A 17,996-nucleotide genomic window follows, 5' to 3' on the forward strand; every position below is an offset into this window, starting at 1 on the left:
ATAAAGATTATTTTTTTTTAAAAAGCAGGGGAAATGGGGAAAAAAACAGGGGAAATGGGGAAATGGGAAGAAAAATGGAAGTATTGGGAACGGGAATGCATCGCTCGTCTTCCATTCCTTCTCTTTCACTCCAGAGCCGGTGGTGCTGCCGTCGGTGATGCCGGGAGACTCCTTTGCCGTCCCCTTACACCTGACTTCCTGGCGTCTCCAGGCCCGGCCCAAAGGCATGGGCGTCTTCTTCTGCAAGTCCCCCATCCACTGGACCCACGTCCAGAAGGCCTCCGAGGTCAGCAGCAGCAAGCGCGAGTGTCACGCCATGGGCTCCGAAAACAGCCGCTTCTTCAGGTGAGACGGCCCTCACGTCCCTTCTGTCGAGGGAAAGCACAACTGCAGGATCCTAGGATCGGAAGGCGGCTCTAGTGCTGTCTGGTCCAATCTCACTTGGTCATGCCATCAAAGCACTCCTGACAGATGGCCATCCGGCCTTGGCTGGAAAACCTCTGGAGAAGGAGATGCTGCTGGACTCCTCTCTTTCAACGGTTCTTAACAGTTTTTCTTCCTGGGTTGTTGTAGTTTTTTTCGGGCTATATGGCCATGTTCTAAAAGCATTTATATTAATATATTTAATATAATATATTATTATATTATTGTACTCTCTCTCTCTCTATATATAATATATTTATTCTTTTTATATTTATGGGTATATTACTATATACTTACTATATTATATCTATAATAATATAATACAATAATGCATAATAGAATAATATTATATGAATTATAATAAATACATGTTAATAAATATATGCATATAATACAATAACAATGTGTTATTATTATTTATTCATTTCCATGATTGGCATTAATATAATATAGCATGATATAATAAATATAAATATCATAATAAATATCAGAATAATATAGAACAACATAATATAAGAAATAATATAAGAAATATAATTGTAATAATATAATACAATAACGTATAATAGAATAATATTATATGAATTATAGTAAATACATGTTAATAAGTATATGCATATAATATAATACAATAACAATGTGTTATTATTAGTATTTATTCATTTCCATGATTGGTATTAATATAATATAACATGATATAATAAATATAAATATCATAATAAATATCAGAACAATATAGTACGACAATATAATATAAGAAATATAATGATAATAATATAATACAATAACATATAATAGAATAATATTATAAGAATGATAATAAATACATGTTAATAAATATATCCATACAATATAATACAATAATAACATGTTATTATTATTATTTATTCATTTCCATGATTGGTATTAATATAATATAACATGATATAATAAATATAAATATCAGAATAAATATCAGAATAATATAGTACAACAATATAATATAAGAAATATAATTATAATAATATCATACAATAACGTATAATAGAATAATATTATAAGAATTATAATAAATACATGTTAATAAATATATCCATACAATATAATACAATAATAACATGTTATTATTTATTTATTCATTTCTATCCTGCTTTTTCCCCATGGGTGGTATTCATATAATATAATATATATAATAAATATAATATAATATAAATATCATAATAAATATTATAATAATATAGTACAATAATATAATACTATAATAAATGTAACAACAAAATTAATGATTATAATATAATAATATAATATAAGAAATGTAATAATAAGAAATGTAATTATAATAATATAATACAATAACATATATTAGAATAATATAAGAAATATTATAAGAAATAAATGTTAATAAATATGACCATATGATATAACACAATAACAATAAATTATTATCATTATTATTGTTATTATTCATTTCTATCCTGCTTTTTTCCCATGGGTGGGATTCAATATAACATAATTAATATAAATATAATAATAAATATAAATATCAATAGATATAATATAGTAAACAGGATGGAAATGAATAAATAATAATAATAATAATAACAACAACATATTGTTATTGTATCATATTATATGGATATATTTATTAACATTTATTTATTATAATATTTCTTATATTATTCTATTATATGTTATTGCGTTATAGTATAATTATATTTCTTATTATATTATAGTTACAATATATTACGCTGTGTAACATGGTTTTTGTTTCTGGGTTATAAATGTCACTTCCCAATTGGTTCTATCATAAAAACATGGAAATGCAGCACATTATTTTGTATTGTATGTATTGTATAATAATTATATTCGTTATATTTATTATTATATTATATTATATTATATTTATTTAGAGCTTTTATAACCCGGTCTTCTCGACCTCCGATGAGAATCAATATACAGATAAACTAAAGCATAATTATTATATTATTATATTATTATAATGTATTACGCTGTGTTATATGATTTTTTTTCCTGGGTTACAAATGCCATTTCCATAAAAACATGGAAATGCAGCATACTACATTATATTGTTATATTATTATTATTGTAGGTTTTGCGTGGCCATCAAGAAAGAGAATTACCCGGATTACATGCCTTCCAGCATCTTTTCTGACAGTGCCAAGCAGATCTTTAGGCAGCCAGGCCACACCATCTTCCTTCTGCCGACGGTGGTGCTGGTCAACTTGCTGCCTTTCGAACTGGAGTTTTACGTGAAAGGGACGCCCATTTCCGGGACCCTCAAGCCTGGCAAAGAGGCCGTGCTGCATACGGCGGACACTGCGCAAAACATCGAGCTCGGTAAGGCCGCATAGCGCACCTTTGGGGTCAAAATTTAGGTTTCGCTGTTGGGTCTCTTCCAGGCGGCCAATGGAAAGGACTCCAAGGTGGTGACGGTTACTAGTCGGGTTCAGGCCCGTTTAAGCTCATATAAAACCCAGAGGGCCATATTGTATTATAATATATACTATAATTAAATGTGTGTATATATTTCATTATATATATATGTATGTATATGTATATATATATTGTTGTTGTTGTTCATTCGTTCAGTCGTCTCCGACTCTTCATGACCTCATGGACCAGCCCACGCCAGAGCTCCCTGTCGGCCGTCACCACCCCCAGCTCCTTCAAGGTCAGTCCAGTCACTTCAAGGATGCCATCCATCCATCTTGCCCTTGGTCGGCCCCTCTTCCTTTTACCTTCCACTTTCCCCAGCATCATTGTCTTCTCCAGGCTTTCCTGTCTCCTCATGATGTGGCCAAAGGACTTCAACTGTGTCTCTCGTCTCCTTCCCTCCAATGAGCTTTAGTTGGGCTTTCTTTCCTGGAGGATGGACTGGTTGGATCTTCTCGCAGTCCAAGGCACTCTCAGCACTTTCCTCCAACACCACAGCTCAAAAGCATCTCTCTTCCTTCACTCAGCCTTCCCTAAGGTCCAGCTCTCACATCCGTAGGTGACTACAGGGAATACCATGGCTTTGACTAGGCAATGGATCTTGGTTGCCAGTCTGATGTCTCTACTCTTTACTATTTTATCGAGACTGGACATTGCTCTCCTCCCAAGAAGGAAGCGTCTTCTGATTTCCTGGCCACAGTCTGCATCTGCAGTCATCTTTGCACCTAGAAATACAAAGTCTGTCACGGCCTCCACCATTTCTCCCTCTATTTCCCAGTTGTCAATCGTTCTTGTTGCCATAATCTTGGTTTTTTTATGTTTAGCTGCAACCCGGCTTTTGCGCTTTCTTCTTTCGCCTTGATTAGAAGGCTCCTCAGCTCTTCCTCGCTTTCGACCATCAGAGTGGTGTCATCTGCATATCTGAGGTTGTTAATGTTTCTTCCAGGCATTTTCACCCCAGCTTTGCATTCCTCAAGCCCCGCACATCCTCGCATGATGTGTTCTGCATACACGTTAAAAAGGTTGGGTGAGAGGATGCAGCCTTGCCGTACACCTTTCCCAATCTTGAACCCGTCTCCTGTTCCGTGGTCAGTTCTGACTGTTGCTCCTTGGTCCTTGTACAGATTCCTCAGGAGAGAGGGAAGGGGGCTTGGGATGCCCATCCCACCAAGAACTTGCCACAATTTATTATGATCCACACAGTCCAAGGCTTTAGAATAGTCAGTGAAGCAGAAGTAGATGTTTTTCTGAAACTCCCTGCCTTTCTCCATTATCCAGCATCCGGATATTGGCAATCTGGTCTCTCATTCCCTGCCTTTTCTAAACCCAGCTTGAACATCTGGCAACTCTCGCTCCATGTCTTGCTGGAGTCTTCCTTGCAGGATCTTGAGCATTACCCTCTTGGCAGGAGAAATAAGGGCCACTGCACGGAAGTTGGAGCAGTCTTTCGCATTTTCCTTTTTTGGTATGGGGATATAAGTGGATTTTTTCCAGTCTGATGGCCATTCTTGTGTTTTCCATATTTGCTATATATATATATATATACTGTATATATATCATAGTATTTAATATGTATCATATTTAAATATATATGTGATTAAATATGAATATGTGATATATAATCGTGAATATACATCGTAATATTTAATATAAAATTAAATATGTGATATATGTATATGTTTTATAATTAAATATTAGATATATATTAGCTGTCCCCTGCCACACGTTGCTGTGGCCAAGTCTGTGTATATGTGTGTTTGCGTACATATATATATATGTGGTTTTGTGCATGCATTGTAATGTATTTTTTATTTTTTGGCTTTTTAAGTCCCTTCCACTATGATTTTCAGTGTTTTTATGAGTGATGGTCACTCATTGAACTGATAGGTGTCTTGTGTCCAAACTTGGTGTCAGTTCGTCCAGTGATTTTTGAGTTATGCTAATCTCACAAACAAACATTACATTTTTATTTATATAGATACTGTATGTATATGTATGTATGTTGTTGTGATAGAGTCTGCCGGCAGTGATAGTAACACTAGTTGTATTAGGAGAGGCAGGAAAACTACTCGCTAGCAAGACTATGATGAAGAGCAACAGTATGTATATATATATCATAATATTTAATAATATGTATCATAATATATCATATATAGAATTAAATATGAATATGTGATATATGTATTATATAGTGTATATATATCATAATATTTAATATATAATTAAATATGTGATATATGTATGTTTTTAATTAAATATGATATATATAATGTATGTATATATACTTGCATATATATATACACACACATATATATACTATAATTATATATATATACACATACACATACACACACACTGTAGTTAAAGATTATGAGATATGTATGCTATGTGTGTGTATATCATGAGGTATATAATTAAATATGATAGTATATAACACTATGCCACACAATTTTTCCTCGGTTGTCAATGTCATTTCCTAGTAGGTTCTATTGTTGAAATAGGGAAAAGTTGATTAAACTGGCCAAACATTGTCAAAGCAACAAAGGGAGGAGTTAGGTGGAAGAGGATAAAGAGAAGAGAATTCAAAGAAGAACACTTAAGGGGGGAATTGTGATCAGTTGCTGCTGTCAATTGCTGATAAGGGGGGCATCAGAAGAGAACAAAACTGTGAATGAAATAGTTTGGGTGCACAATGCATTCTTAAAACCTTTGGCTATAACCCCCTCTGAGGTGTATCCTCAGAGTATTGTACTTGCAGACCCAACAGAGAGATTTGATCAAATAAACCTGTTGTACCCGATCTTCTCACCTCTTCGTTTCTTGTTTGATAGCCGCCTTAGAGGTTTCGGGGTTGCTTTTTAGAAGGGATGCAGCAGTGAGTCTCGATGTTTCAGAGGTCAAATCCAACACTTTGTACTGTTCCGCCAATATCCAGGAGTCTCTTTTGAGAACTTCTCGCGCTGTAAGGAGCTGTTGATCCCGCCCGGGACCCAGAACTACATTGTCCGCATGCGGCTCTACGATGTCAACAAGCGGCTCTTGAACCTCACCATCCGGATTGTGTGCCGGGCCGAAGGGTCCTTGAAGATCTTCATTTCCGCGCCATATTGGCTCGTCAATAAAACGGGTAAGCAGAACCGGAACTGCACAAAATGCCTCGGTGATGGGAGATCCCGCTGTCATTTGGAAAGTTGGAAAGATAACAAAGTGGACTCTGACAAATTCGTATAGTTTTATAGTTAATACGTTAAATGTGGAAATTTCCATTGTTTCCTTCTTTCTGTTGACATTTATGTCCTTGTCTCTGTGTTTTCGAAGGGCTGCCACTCATCTTCAGGCAGGACAATGCCAAGATAGATGCGGCCGGCCAGTTTGAAGAGCATGAGCTTGCCCGGAGTTTGAGCCCTCTCCTCTTTTGCTATGCTGACAAAGAGCAGCCGAACCTGTAAGTTCTTGTAACAAGGGAAACAGCACATTAGTTGTATGACATGCATCCACGTTGTTGACAACCGTGTCCTTTCTTGACCTTTTTGCAGATGCACAATGCGAGTCGGGAGAGGGATCCACCCGGACGGGATGCCTGGCTGGTGCCAGGGATTCTCACTGGACGGTGGAAGCGGCGTGAGAGCTCTGAAGGTCATCCAGCAAGGAAACCGACCTGGACTCATTTACAACATTGGTACATACGAGTAGAGCTTGTCATCGAAGTGTTGTAGCCTGGTCAGATACTGAGTGCTCAGAAGATGAGGAAGGAGATGCTGGGATATGTTCAGAGGGCCCAGAGAAGGATAGAAGTGGCCTGGAGAAAGTTGTTTTAGAACCTGCTGCCAGTTCTCACAAGGCTGGAGAAAGTGAGATCAGTTCTCATGAGAACCTTCCAGAAGTGCCGGCTGAGAGAAATGTGGGAGATAAATGTTTGTCTCAGTTAAGGCGATTGGAATTGCGAAGACAGGGCATGCAACAAAGACAGCGTCTCTTTTCTCAGAGAATTAGGGGAGGAAAAGCAGGTGTGCGAGATATGATGTTATGGGAGGGATTTATTTATTTATTTATTTATTTACTTTGCTTATATACTGCTGTTCTCAGCCCGGGGGCGACTCACAGCGGTGTACAACATAGAAAGAACAAGGTTCAAAATTCAAAACACAATCTAAAATAGCCAAAGTCCAACAATTAACAAAAAACATCATCATCACAAAACATCATCATTACTACAAAAGCCATTCCACGTCGTCTCATCGTCCAAACCACAATCCAGTATCATTTTCCGTTGTTCCATTCCTCTCGTCATTACCAATTATTGCACTTCTTGTTCGAACGCCTTCTTGAACAACCACATCTTTAATTTCCTGCGGAATATCAACAGGGAAGGAGCCAGTCTGATGTCCACGGGAAGGGTGTTCCACAGCCGGGGAGCCACCACCGAGAAGGCCCTATCTCTCGTCCCCGCCAGCCGTGCCTGTGAGGCAGGTGGGATCGAGAGCAGGGCCACCCCGGAAGATCTTAAAGTCCTGGTGGGCTCGTAGGTCGAGATGCGGTCGGATAGGTATCTTGGGCCGGAACCGTTTAGGGCTTTATAGGCCAACGCCAGCACCTTGAATTGAGCCCGATAGCAAATCAGCAGCCAGTGGAGCTGGTACAACAAGGGGGTTGTATGCTCCCTGCATCCCGCTCCTGGTAGTATCATGGCTGCCGCACGTTGGACCAGTTGAAGCTTCCGGGCCGTCTTCAAGGGCAACCCCACGTAGAGAGTGTTGCAGTAGTCTAAACGGGATGTAACCAGAACGTGGACTACCGTGGCCAAGGCCCAATTTGGGGCCTTTTAATGTGGTTTCTGCTGGTATAATCCTTTGTGAGAGCAATGTTGCAATCAGGTGAACAGCTCTTGGTTTTTGGTCCAGTTAAATGCTAATTGTAACACTCACCAATCAATATAAATTATGTGGGGGCACTGGTCACTTTGTATGGCAGTGGGGAACCTTTCTTTCCTATCCCACTGCTGCCACCACTTAATATGTAACACACACACCTCTTAATATGTAGCGCTGCCACCAATTATGTAAATAAGATCTCTAACTAAAGAAGAGGCCATGGCCAATATTTATGTGGCAGGATGGATCTTGTTTTTTTTATATCCCACCGCTGCCACCAGTTATAAACTTGGTTAGAGCCTTGGCTGAGATTTGTATGAGAGAGAGAGAGAGAATACTTTAAAAACTTTTGTTTGTGCCTTTTTAATATGTGTAACCCAATGCCTCAAAACTGTCTTCAGTTCCGTAGGATCTTCATCCTTCTCTTTTGTGGTTTCTTCACTTTACTTATAAATCAACGGAATATTTATTTCCCGACAAGCAAGTCCACCTCAGTCTTTCTGACTGACCTTGAATACAAATTCCCACTTTTATTGCTTCAGATTTGACACTGAAGTCACAGTAAAACTTTCGGGAATCTCATTCCTCTCCCTTTTCCCGGCTAGATTATACCTCAACGTTAATTAATTCCACAGGTATACCCCACTTGCCTAGTTTCCAACACACCTCGCAACCTCTGAGGATGCCTGCCATATAGGGGCCAAATGTCAGGAGAAAATGCTTCTGGAACATGGCCAGACAAGCCGGAAATTCAGAGCAACCCTGTTTGGAGTTGGTTTGTTTACTTCCTCAAAGGGTAATTTGAAGTCGATTTGCTTACTTCTTCAAAGTGTAGTTTGTCATTGGTTTGCTTATTCCTGCAAATCATGGTTTCAAGTCGGTTTGTTTACTTCCTCAAAGTGTAGTTGGAAGTTGGTTTGTTTACTTCCTCAAAGGGTAATTTGAAGTCAGTTTGCTTCCTCAAAGTGTAGTTTGACATTGGTTTGCTTATTCCTGCAAGTCATAGTTTCAAGTCGGTTTGTTTACTTCCTAAAGTGTAGTTGGAAGTTGGTTTGTTTTCTTCCTAAAGTGTAGTTGGAAGTTGGTTTGTTTACTTCCTTAAAGGGTAGCTTGAAGTCGATTTGCTTACTTCCTCAAAGTGTAGTTTGACATTGGTTTGCTTATTCCTGCAAATCATGGTTTCAGGTCGGTTTGTTTACTTCCTCAAAGTATAGTTGGAAGTTGGTTTGTTTACTTCCTCAAAGGGTAGTTTGAAGTTAGTTTGTTTACTTCCTCAAAGGGTAGTTTGACATTGGTTTGTTTATTCCTGCAAATCATGGTTTCAAGTCTGTCTGTTTCCTTCCTCAAAGGGAAGTTTGAAGTCGATTTGCTTACTTCCTCAAAGTGTAGTTTGACATTGGTTTGCTTATTCCTGCAAATCATGGTTTCAAGTCGGTTTGTTTACTTCCTAAAGTGTAGTTGGAAGTTGGTTTGTTTACTTCATAAAGTGTAGTTGGAAGTCGATTTGTTTGCTTCCTCAAAGTGCAGTTTGACATTGGTTTGCTTATTCCTGCAAATCATGGTTTCAAGTTGGTTTGTTTACTTCCTCAAAGCATAGTTAAAACTAACCACGGTTTGTCTGTCTTTGGACTCAACAATCAATGGGTGCTCTAGTCAGAAAATATTAGTGGGGAAGTGTTTAGAGACTCTGACGGTTGTACCCCTTTTTGCTTTGTTTACAGGCATCGACGTCAAGAAAGGCAGAGGCCGCTACATTGACACCTGCATTGTGAACTTTGCCCCTCGCTACCTTTTGGATAATAAGTCCAAGCACAAACTTGCCTTTGCCCAGCGGGCATTTGCCAGAGGACAGGTAAGCAAGTGTCCATTCTCTCTTACCAACGAAGGCATTTTCCAGATCCGCTTGGGTCAGAACGCCTTCATTTCAACAGGGCATTTCCGCGAAATTGCGACTATAACACAATTTCAGTTCCTGGGTTATAAATCTGATTTCGTAATTGGTTTTATCATAGAAACATGGAAAAAGTGTATTAGACTCAGCGGGAGGGACATCCTGCTATAGCATATTATATTATATTAGATTAGATTAGATTACATTATATTATTAATTCTATTATAATTATCTATATAAATAAAAATGTAATGTTCGTTTGTGATACCATCAGAACTCAAAAACCACTGGGGGAATTGACACCAAATTTGGACACTAGACACTATCTCAAGCAAGCTATGTTCTCCACTCACAAAACCCCCAAAAAACACTTCCCCTCCCTCCCCCCTCAGAAAGACTCCAACGTAAGCCTCAGGGAGGGAGGGGGGAGGGAAGGAGTGCACGTACATGGCCAGCAGGCTCCCACGGGAGGAGGCTCTCTGCTCAGGAGCTGTAGGAAAAGCCCTCATTCCCGCAGGCCTGCCTTAAAATATCTCTCCAGACCCGACTAATTACTGCCGATGGGATGGATTCGGGAGAAAGGAAACTCTGCGGAAGCAAAAGCAATCAAGCTCAGAGCAGATCCATTGATAACCCAGGCTCAGAATACAGAACCCCCTATTCATGTCAGGCAGGAAGACCCCATTCAAGCCCTCCCAACAGATGGCCATCCAATTCCAACCCCATTCTGCCAGGCAGGAAGACACCATTGATTCTACAAATATAGCATCCCAAGCATATAGGATCAAATCGCATAATCATAATAATTCCTGTCCCTTCCTGTCCCTCCTTCTTTCTTTTCCTTCCCTTCTTTCCCTCCTTCCTTCCTTCTTCCTTTCCTTCTTTCTATGTAAGATATAAGTACAATATTTTATATATTGTTATATAGATTACTATATAATGTTACTATTATATTACTATATAATACAAATTAAATGGAAGGTACAGTCAAGAAGTAACGAGGGAAAGAGGGAAGGAATGAAGGAGGGAAAGAGGGAAGGAAGGAGACGAGGGAGGGAAAGAAGAAAGGAAAGAAAGCAATATTCCTGCTTCTTGGCAGAATGGGGTTGGACTGGATGGCCCATGAGGTCTCTTCCAACTCTGATTCTATGATTCTATGAAAGAAAGAAAGAAAGAAAGAAAGAAAAGCAAGGAAGGAGAGAAGGAAATAAAAAAGTGAAAGGAAAAAGAGGGGAAAGAAGGAGAGAAGGAACGAAAGACAGGGAAGGAAGGAAGGAAGGAAGGAAGGAAGGAAGGAAGGAAGGGAGGGAAGTTTGGCCACAGCAACACATGGCGGGTACAGCTAGTATACTATAATGAGGCATTTTGGAGATGATAGAAAGGTTGAACATGAAATCCATATATGTTTCGCGTACATCATATTAATCTAGCCTACATATGCAATATTTTGGATAATTTTTTGCTTATTTTTTTGGATAATTTTTTGCTACCTCAGCCCCCATTGGAAGGCAGTTTAGGACAGATTCGGTCTTTTGGATTTAGTAATCATAGAATCATAGAATCAAAGAGTTGGAAGAGACCTCATGGGCCATCCAGTCCAACCCCATTCTGCCAAGAGGCAGGAATATTGCATTCAAATCACCCCTGACAGATGGCCATCCAGCCTCTGTTTAAAAGCTTCCAAAGAAGGAGCCTCCACCACACTCCGGGGCAGAGAGTTCCACTGCTGAATGGCTCTCACAGTCAGGAAGTTCTTCCTCATGTTCAGATGGAATCTCCTCTCTTGTAGTTTGAAGCCATTGTTCCGCGTCCTAGTCTCCAAGGAAGCAGAAAACAAGCTTGCTCCCTCCTCCCTGTGGCTTCCTCTCACATATTTATACATTAATCCCAGAGATAAAGGTAGACCAGGTTGTTTTTCTCACCAATACTTTCCCCCCTTTTGCCCTTAGGGAACTACGAATCCCGAGGGCTACATCTCCACGCTGCCAGGCTCCAGTGTGGTCTTCCATTGGCCGCGCAATGATTACGACCAGCTGCTGTGTGTCCGGCTGATGGACGTCCCGAACTGCATCTGGTCCGGAGGCTTCGAGGTCAACAAGAACAATTCCTTTCACATCAATATGAGGTATTTGAAAGCACTTCCCATTCATATTCCAAAAATACACACAGAATGAAATCCATACTTTCTCGCTCTTGGGGTTCTTTTGGTTGGAAGGCAATTTATATCCTGTAGCGTGTACAGATTTTTGACACAGTCTCAGTTGACCCCTATTAATTAAAACACCGTATTGACTCGAGTCTAATGCAGCATCGAATCTAATGCGCACCTAAATTTTGGGAGGGCAATTTAGGCCCCGCAAAAAGGTGAGCATGAGATTCGAGTCAATATGGTACAGTATGGACTTCCAATTCTGTGGAACCGGAAGTCAAGATGTTGCGCATCGTACATAGGATAATAATAATAATAATAATAATAATAATAATAATTTATTTATACCCTGCTACCATCTCCCGGAGGACTCGGATCCCTATTTGCGCTCTTTCGTCCTCTTGCACATTGTGTCTTTGCGCTCCACAGTGCAACATGGGCTGGGAAACTGGGGCTTTTCCCAAATCCCATTGGGACTGTTTTCCTATTTCACAATCTCACAGGGACACCCTGGGGAGATGCTACTTCCTGCGGGTCGAGATCACGCTCAAAGGTGCCACGTTCCGTGTGTCGTTTAGCGACACCGACCAGCTCCCGCCTCCGTTCCGCATCGACAACTTCTCTAAGGTAACAACTCTTTCATCTGTAATACAATCATTCTCCTTTCACATGAGATTCGATGGCACATGAGACTGGAGTTAATACTTGAGTAAATACTAGCATTAAGCTTGAGTAAATACTAGCATTAGACTCATTAGATTCAAGTGGTGCGTTAGATTTGAGTAAATACTAGCATTAGACTTGAGTAAAATCGAGGTGTGTATTAGATTCAGTGACACATTAGACGAGTAAATACTAGCATTAGTCTCAAGTAAATACTAGCACTAGGCTGAAGTAAAATTGAGGTGTGGATTAGATTTGATGGCGCATTAGACTTGAGTAAATACTAGCATTGGATTCGAGTAAATGCTCGACTAAATACTTGCATTACACAAGTAAAATTGAAGTGTGCATTAGATTCAAGTGGTGCATTAGATTTGAGTAAATACTAGCATTAGACTCGAGTAAAATCGAGGCGTGCATTGGATTCAGTGATACATTAGACTTGAGTAAATACTTGGGTAAATACTTAGACTTGAGTAAAATTGAGGTGCGCATTAGATTCGATGGTGCATTAGACATGAGTAAATAGTAGCATTAGACTAGAAGCATGCATTAGATGTGATGATACATTAGGCTTGAGTAAATACTTGAGTACATACTAGCATTAGACTCAAGTAAAACTGAGCCTACTGCATTAGATTTGATGGCACATTAGACTTGACTAAATACTAGCATTAGATTTGAGTAAATACTAGCATTAGACTGGAAGCAGGCATTAGATTTGATGATCCATTAGATTTGAGTAAATACTTGGGTAAATACTAGCATTAGGCTGAAGTGAAATTGAGGTGTGGATTAGATTTGATGGCGCATTAGAATTAAGTAAATACTAGCATTAGTCGAGTTAATACTTGCGTAAATACTAGCATTAGACTCAAGTAATTACATGCATTAGGCTTGAATAAAAATGAGGTGTGCATTAGATTCAAGTGGTGCATTAGATTAGAGTAAATGCTAGCATTGGACTTGAGTAAATACTAGCATTAGAGTTGAATAAATACTTGAGTAAATACTAGCATTAGACTTGAATAAAATGTTGAGACATGCATTAGATTTAATGGTGCATTACTTGAGTAAATACTAGCATTAGACCCAAGTAAATACTTGAGTAAATACTAGCATTAGACTCAAGTAAACCCTTGGGAAAATACTAGCATTAGACTCAAGTAAATACTCACATTAGACTTGAGTAAAATTGAGGTGTGCATTAGATTTGGTGGCGCGTTAGACAAGTAAATACTATCATGAGACCTGAGTAAATACTCGAGTAAATACTAGCATTAGGCTCAAGTAAACACTTGGGTAAATACTAGCATTAGACTCGAGTAAACACTTGGGTAAATACTAGCATTAGACTCGAGTAAACACTTGAGTAAATACTAGCATTAGACTCAAGTAAACATTTGGGTAAATACTAACATTAGACTTGTGTAAAATTGAGGAGTGCATTAGATTTGGTGTCTCATTAGACGAGTAAATACTATCATGAGACCTGAGTAAATAGCATTAGGCTCAAGTAAACACTTGGGTAAATACTAACATTAGACTCAAATAAACATTTGGGTAAATACTAGCATTAGACTCGAGTAAACACTTGGGTAAATGCTAGCATTAGACTCAAGTAAATACTCACATTAGACTCGATTAAAATTGAGGTGTGCATTAGATTTGGTGGCTCATTAGACGAGTAAATACTATCATGAGACCTGAGTAAATACTCGAGTAAATAGCATTAGGCTCAAGTAAACACTTGGGTAAATACTAGCATTAGACTCAAGTAAACGTTTGGGTAAATACTAGCATCAGACTCGAGTAAACACTTCGGTAAATACTAGCATTAGACTCGATTAAACACTTGGGTAAATACTAGCATTAGACTCAAGTAAACACTCGAGTAAATACTAGCATTAGACTCGAGTGAACACTTGAGTAAATTTTAGCATTAGACTCAAGTAAACACTTGAGTAAATAGTATCATGAGACCTGAGTACTCGAGTAAATACTAGCATTAGACTCAAGTAAACACTTGAGTAAATAGTATCATGAGACCTGAGTACTTGAGTAAATGCTAGCATTAGACACAAGTAAACACTTGGGAAAATACTAGCATTAGACTCAAGTAAACACTTGGGTAAATAGTATCATGAGACCTGAGTACTCGAGTAAATACTAGCATTAGACACAAGTAAACACTTGGGTAAATACTAACATTAGACTCAAGTAAACACTTGGGTAAATACTAGCATTAGACTCGAGTAAACACTTGGGTAAATACTAGCATTAGGCTCGAGTAAACACTTGGGTAAATACTATCATGAGACTTGAGTACTCGAATAAATACTAGCATTAGACTCAAGTAAACACTTGGGTAAATACTAGCATTAGACTCAAGTAAACACTTGGGTAAATACTAGCATTAGACTCAAGTAAACATTAAAGTAAATACTAACATTAGGCTCAAATAAACACTTGAGTAGGCTTGAGTAAATCCTTGAGTGAATATTAGCATTAGACTTGAGTAAGTGCTTGCTTAAATATTAGCATTACACACGAATAAAATTGAGGTGCGCATTACACTTGATGGTGCATGAGACTCAGGTCAATACGGTTGTCTCTTCACCCCACAACGGCACGATTGCGAAGGATTCCTTTTGACGTGAAGGCAGCTCCGTGCCTCTCTCTGCCTTGGGCGTCCCCTGACTTTGGTGCCGGTTCTTTCGCCCACTTTGCTTTCTTTGCCCGCAGGTCCCCATTGTGTTCAGCCAGCACGGCGTGGCCGAGCCCCGCCTCAGCACCGAAGTCAAGCCTGGCGCCTCTCTGGACTACGCCTGGGATGAGCCCACCCTTGTGCCCTACGTCACGCTGACCGTCAAGGGGGCCGGCTCCTCCGAGGTCTCCTGCTGCATGGACAACTTCCAAGACAGCAAGCAGCTCTACTACGAGAACTTCATTTACATCGCAGCCACCTATACTTTCTCCGGGTAACGCCTCCCTTCGATGTGGTAGAACAGATAGACCATCAGGGCCTATAGCTGAGCGCTCTGAGCTCGGAAAATCAGTTGACCGAATGGTTGCCATTTGTTTCACCAATTTTTCCAAACAAGAGGGGGTGTACTTTTGGTGCTATCCGAATGAACGGTATGAAACAAAACGAAAAGATGAAAGAAACAAATACCATAGGGCTGTGAAATGCAACCAAAGAGCAAACCTAGAAAATGGATCTTGTTTGTAGGTTGAAGACTGCCTGTAATTCTACAGGGGTGTCTCTTCCTTTCCCTTCATAAAAGGCCTCAAGGGCTGTAAAGTTGCCCCCACCAACACGCCCCACTCTCTTGAGGCACTCTGTTGATGCTCAGGGGTGGCCTTGACCTGTCAGGCTCATCCTCCTCCTCCTTCCTCCCTATCTCCCTTCCCTGCCGGCTGCTGCTTCTTTCGGCGATGAGGAGAAGCCAGTGGGGGCAGGGAAAGCAAGTGGCCAGTGCAAGGAGGACTAGGTTCTTGTAGGTTTTTTCGGGCTATAGGGCCATGTTCTAGAGGCATTTCTTCTGACGTTTCGCCTGCATCTATGGCAAGCATCCTCAGAGGTAGTGAGGTCTGTTGGAAATAGGAAAATGGGTTTATATATCTGTGGAATGACTGGGGTGGGGCAAAGAGCTCTACTCTGCTGAAGCTAGGTGTGAATGTTTCAGCTGACCGCCTTCATTAGCATTTGAAGGCCTGGCTGAGCCTGGGAAAATGTTCTGTTGAGAGGTGTTAAGATGTGCCTGGTTGTTTCCTCTCTGTTGTTTTGCTGTTGCAATTTTAGAGTTTTTTAATATTGGTAGCCAGATTTTGTTCATTTTCATGGTCTTTTCCTTTCTGTTGAAATTGTCCACATGTTTGTGGATTTCAATGGCTTCTCTGTGTAGTCTGACATGGTGGATGTTGGTGTGGTCCAGCATTTCTGTGTTCTCAAATAATATGGTGTGTCCAGCCTGGTTCATCAGGTGCTCTGCTATGGCTGACTTCTCTGGTTGAAGTAGTCTGCAGTGCCTTTCATGTTCCTTGATTCGTGTTTGGGCAATGCTGCGTTTGGTGGTCCCTATGTAGACTTGTCCACAGTTGCATGGGATACGGTAGACTCCTGCAGAGGTGAGAAGATGCCTCTTATCCTTTGCTGAACGTAGCATTTGTTGGATTTTCTTGGTGGGTTTGTAGATTGTTTGTATGTTGTGTTTCCTCATCAGCTTCCCTCTGCGGTCAGTGGTTCCCTTGATGCCTGGCAGGAACACTTTTCCTCTGGGTGGATCTTCATCTTGACTCTCGTGGCTTCTCCTTGGTTGTCTTGCAGCTCTTCTGATGTCTGAGGTGGAGTCTCCATTGGCCTGGAGAGCCCAGTTGAGGTGGTTCACTTCATCTTGGAGGAGGTGGGCTTCGCAGATTCTTTTTGCACGGTCTGCCAAGGCTTTAATGGTGCTTCTTTTTGGACTTGGGTGATGGTTGGAGTTTTGATGTAGATCTGTGTGTGTGGGTTTTCTGTAGACGGTGTGACCCAATTGTTGATCTGGTTTGCGGATGACTAGGACATCTAGAAAAGGCAGTCTTCCTTCATTTTCTTTTTCCATGGTGAACTGGATGTTTGGGTGGATGCTGTTAAGATGGTCCAGGAACCTGTTGAGTTCTTCTTCTCCATGGCTCCAAATGGTGAAGGTATCATCCACATATCTGAACCATATGGTGGGCTTTTTGGTTGCTGTCTCCAGGGCTTGTTCTTCAAAGTGTTCCATGTAGAAGTTAGCTATGACCGGGCTGAGAGGGCTCCCCATAGCTACTCCATCTTTCTGTTCGTAGAATTCATTGTCCCACTGAAAGTAACTGGTGGTAAGGCAATGGTGAAACAGCGCCGTGATGTCTTCTGGGAACCTCTGGTTGATGAGTGCCATGGTGTCTGCTACCGGGACCATGGTAAATAGAGATACCACATCGAAGCTGATCAGTTTGTTAATAATACTAATATTAATAATATTATTAATAATATTGATGTAAATATAATATTATTACATGAATATTAATATTAATTATACTGCTTCCAAATTCAAAATGGCAAACGTTCAATGCCATGTGCAGTATCACAATAAGCAAAAATAGGCAAGCAAAATAAACAATTAAAAATCACAGTTAAAATAAATGAACTAAAATGAACATTTTTTTTAAAAAAAAAACCTTAGCAAGAAAATGTAATTTGTCAGGCCTAATAAGTAACACATTAAGCCGTTAAGATCGGTATACAATCTAAGAATATAAAAATGTGGCGATTCCAATAAGTTAAAGTGATCGTTGTCTGCAATATATTACTAATATTATGTTTATTTATCTCCCGCTAAAAATAATAGGGTTGGGTTCTGCCTGGTTTTTTACACATTAATTATTGTTGTTGTTGATAATATAAATATAATATTATTAATAGTATAATATTAATATTAACAACATTATGAATAATATTGATATTGACAATAATATTATTTATCAGATATACCATCAGGGAAAAAATAAATAAAAGGGTTGGGTTCTACCTGGGATTTTCTAC

At 39.5% G+C, this 17,996-nt stretch overlaps 1 protein-coding gene across 8 annotated transcripts in view; it reads left to right on the forward strand.

Annotated features, from left to right (window-relative positions):
• The window catches only part of VPS13D (vacuolar protein sorting 13 homolog D), a 183,147-nt gene that overhangs the window by 100,089 nt on the left and 65,062 nt on the right, over positions 1 to 17,996 (forward strand). For all 8 annotated transcript variants that reach the window (XM_067472788.1, XM_067472783.1, XM_067472784.1 and 5 more), the window contains 9 exons: positions 135 to 345; positions 2,513 to 2,760; positions 5,792 to 5,983; positions 6,175 to 6,301; positions 6,393 to 6,535; positions 9,449 to 9,579; positions 11,568 to 11,743; positions 12,271 to 12,394; positions 15,176 to 15,411. In XM_067472788.1, the coding sequence (XP_067328889.1) occupies positions 135 to 345; positions 2,513 to 2,760; positions 5,792 to 5,983; positions 6,175 to 6,301; positions 6,393 to 6,535; positions 9,449 to 9,579; positions 11,568 to 11,743; positions 12,271 to 12,394; positions 15,176 to 15,411 (1,588 nt within the window). The remainder of the gene's footprint in view (positions 1 to 134; positions 346 to 2,512; positions 2,761 to 5,791; positions 5,984 to 6,174; positions 6,302 to 6,392; positions 6,536 to 9,448; positions 9,580 to 11,567; positions 11,744 to 12,270; positions 12,395 to 15,175; positions 15,412 to 17,996) is intronic.

This window comes from Anolis sagrei, chromosome 13 (assembly GCF_037176765.1).
Source record: "Anolis sagrei isolate rAnoSag1 chromosome 13, rAnoSag1.mat, whole genome shotgun sequence".
In the NCBI taxonomy this organism is placed as follows: Eukaryota; Metazoa; Chordata; class Lepidosauria; order Squamata; family Dactyloidae; genus Anolis; species Anolis sagrei.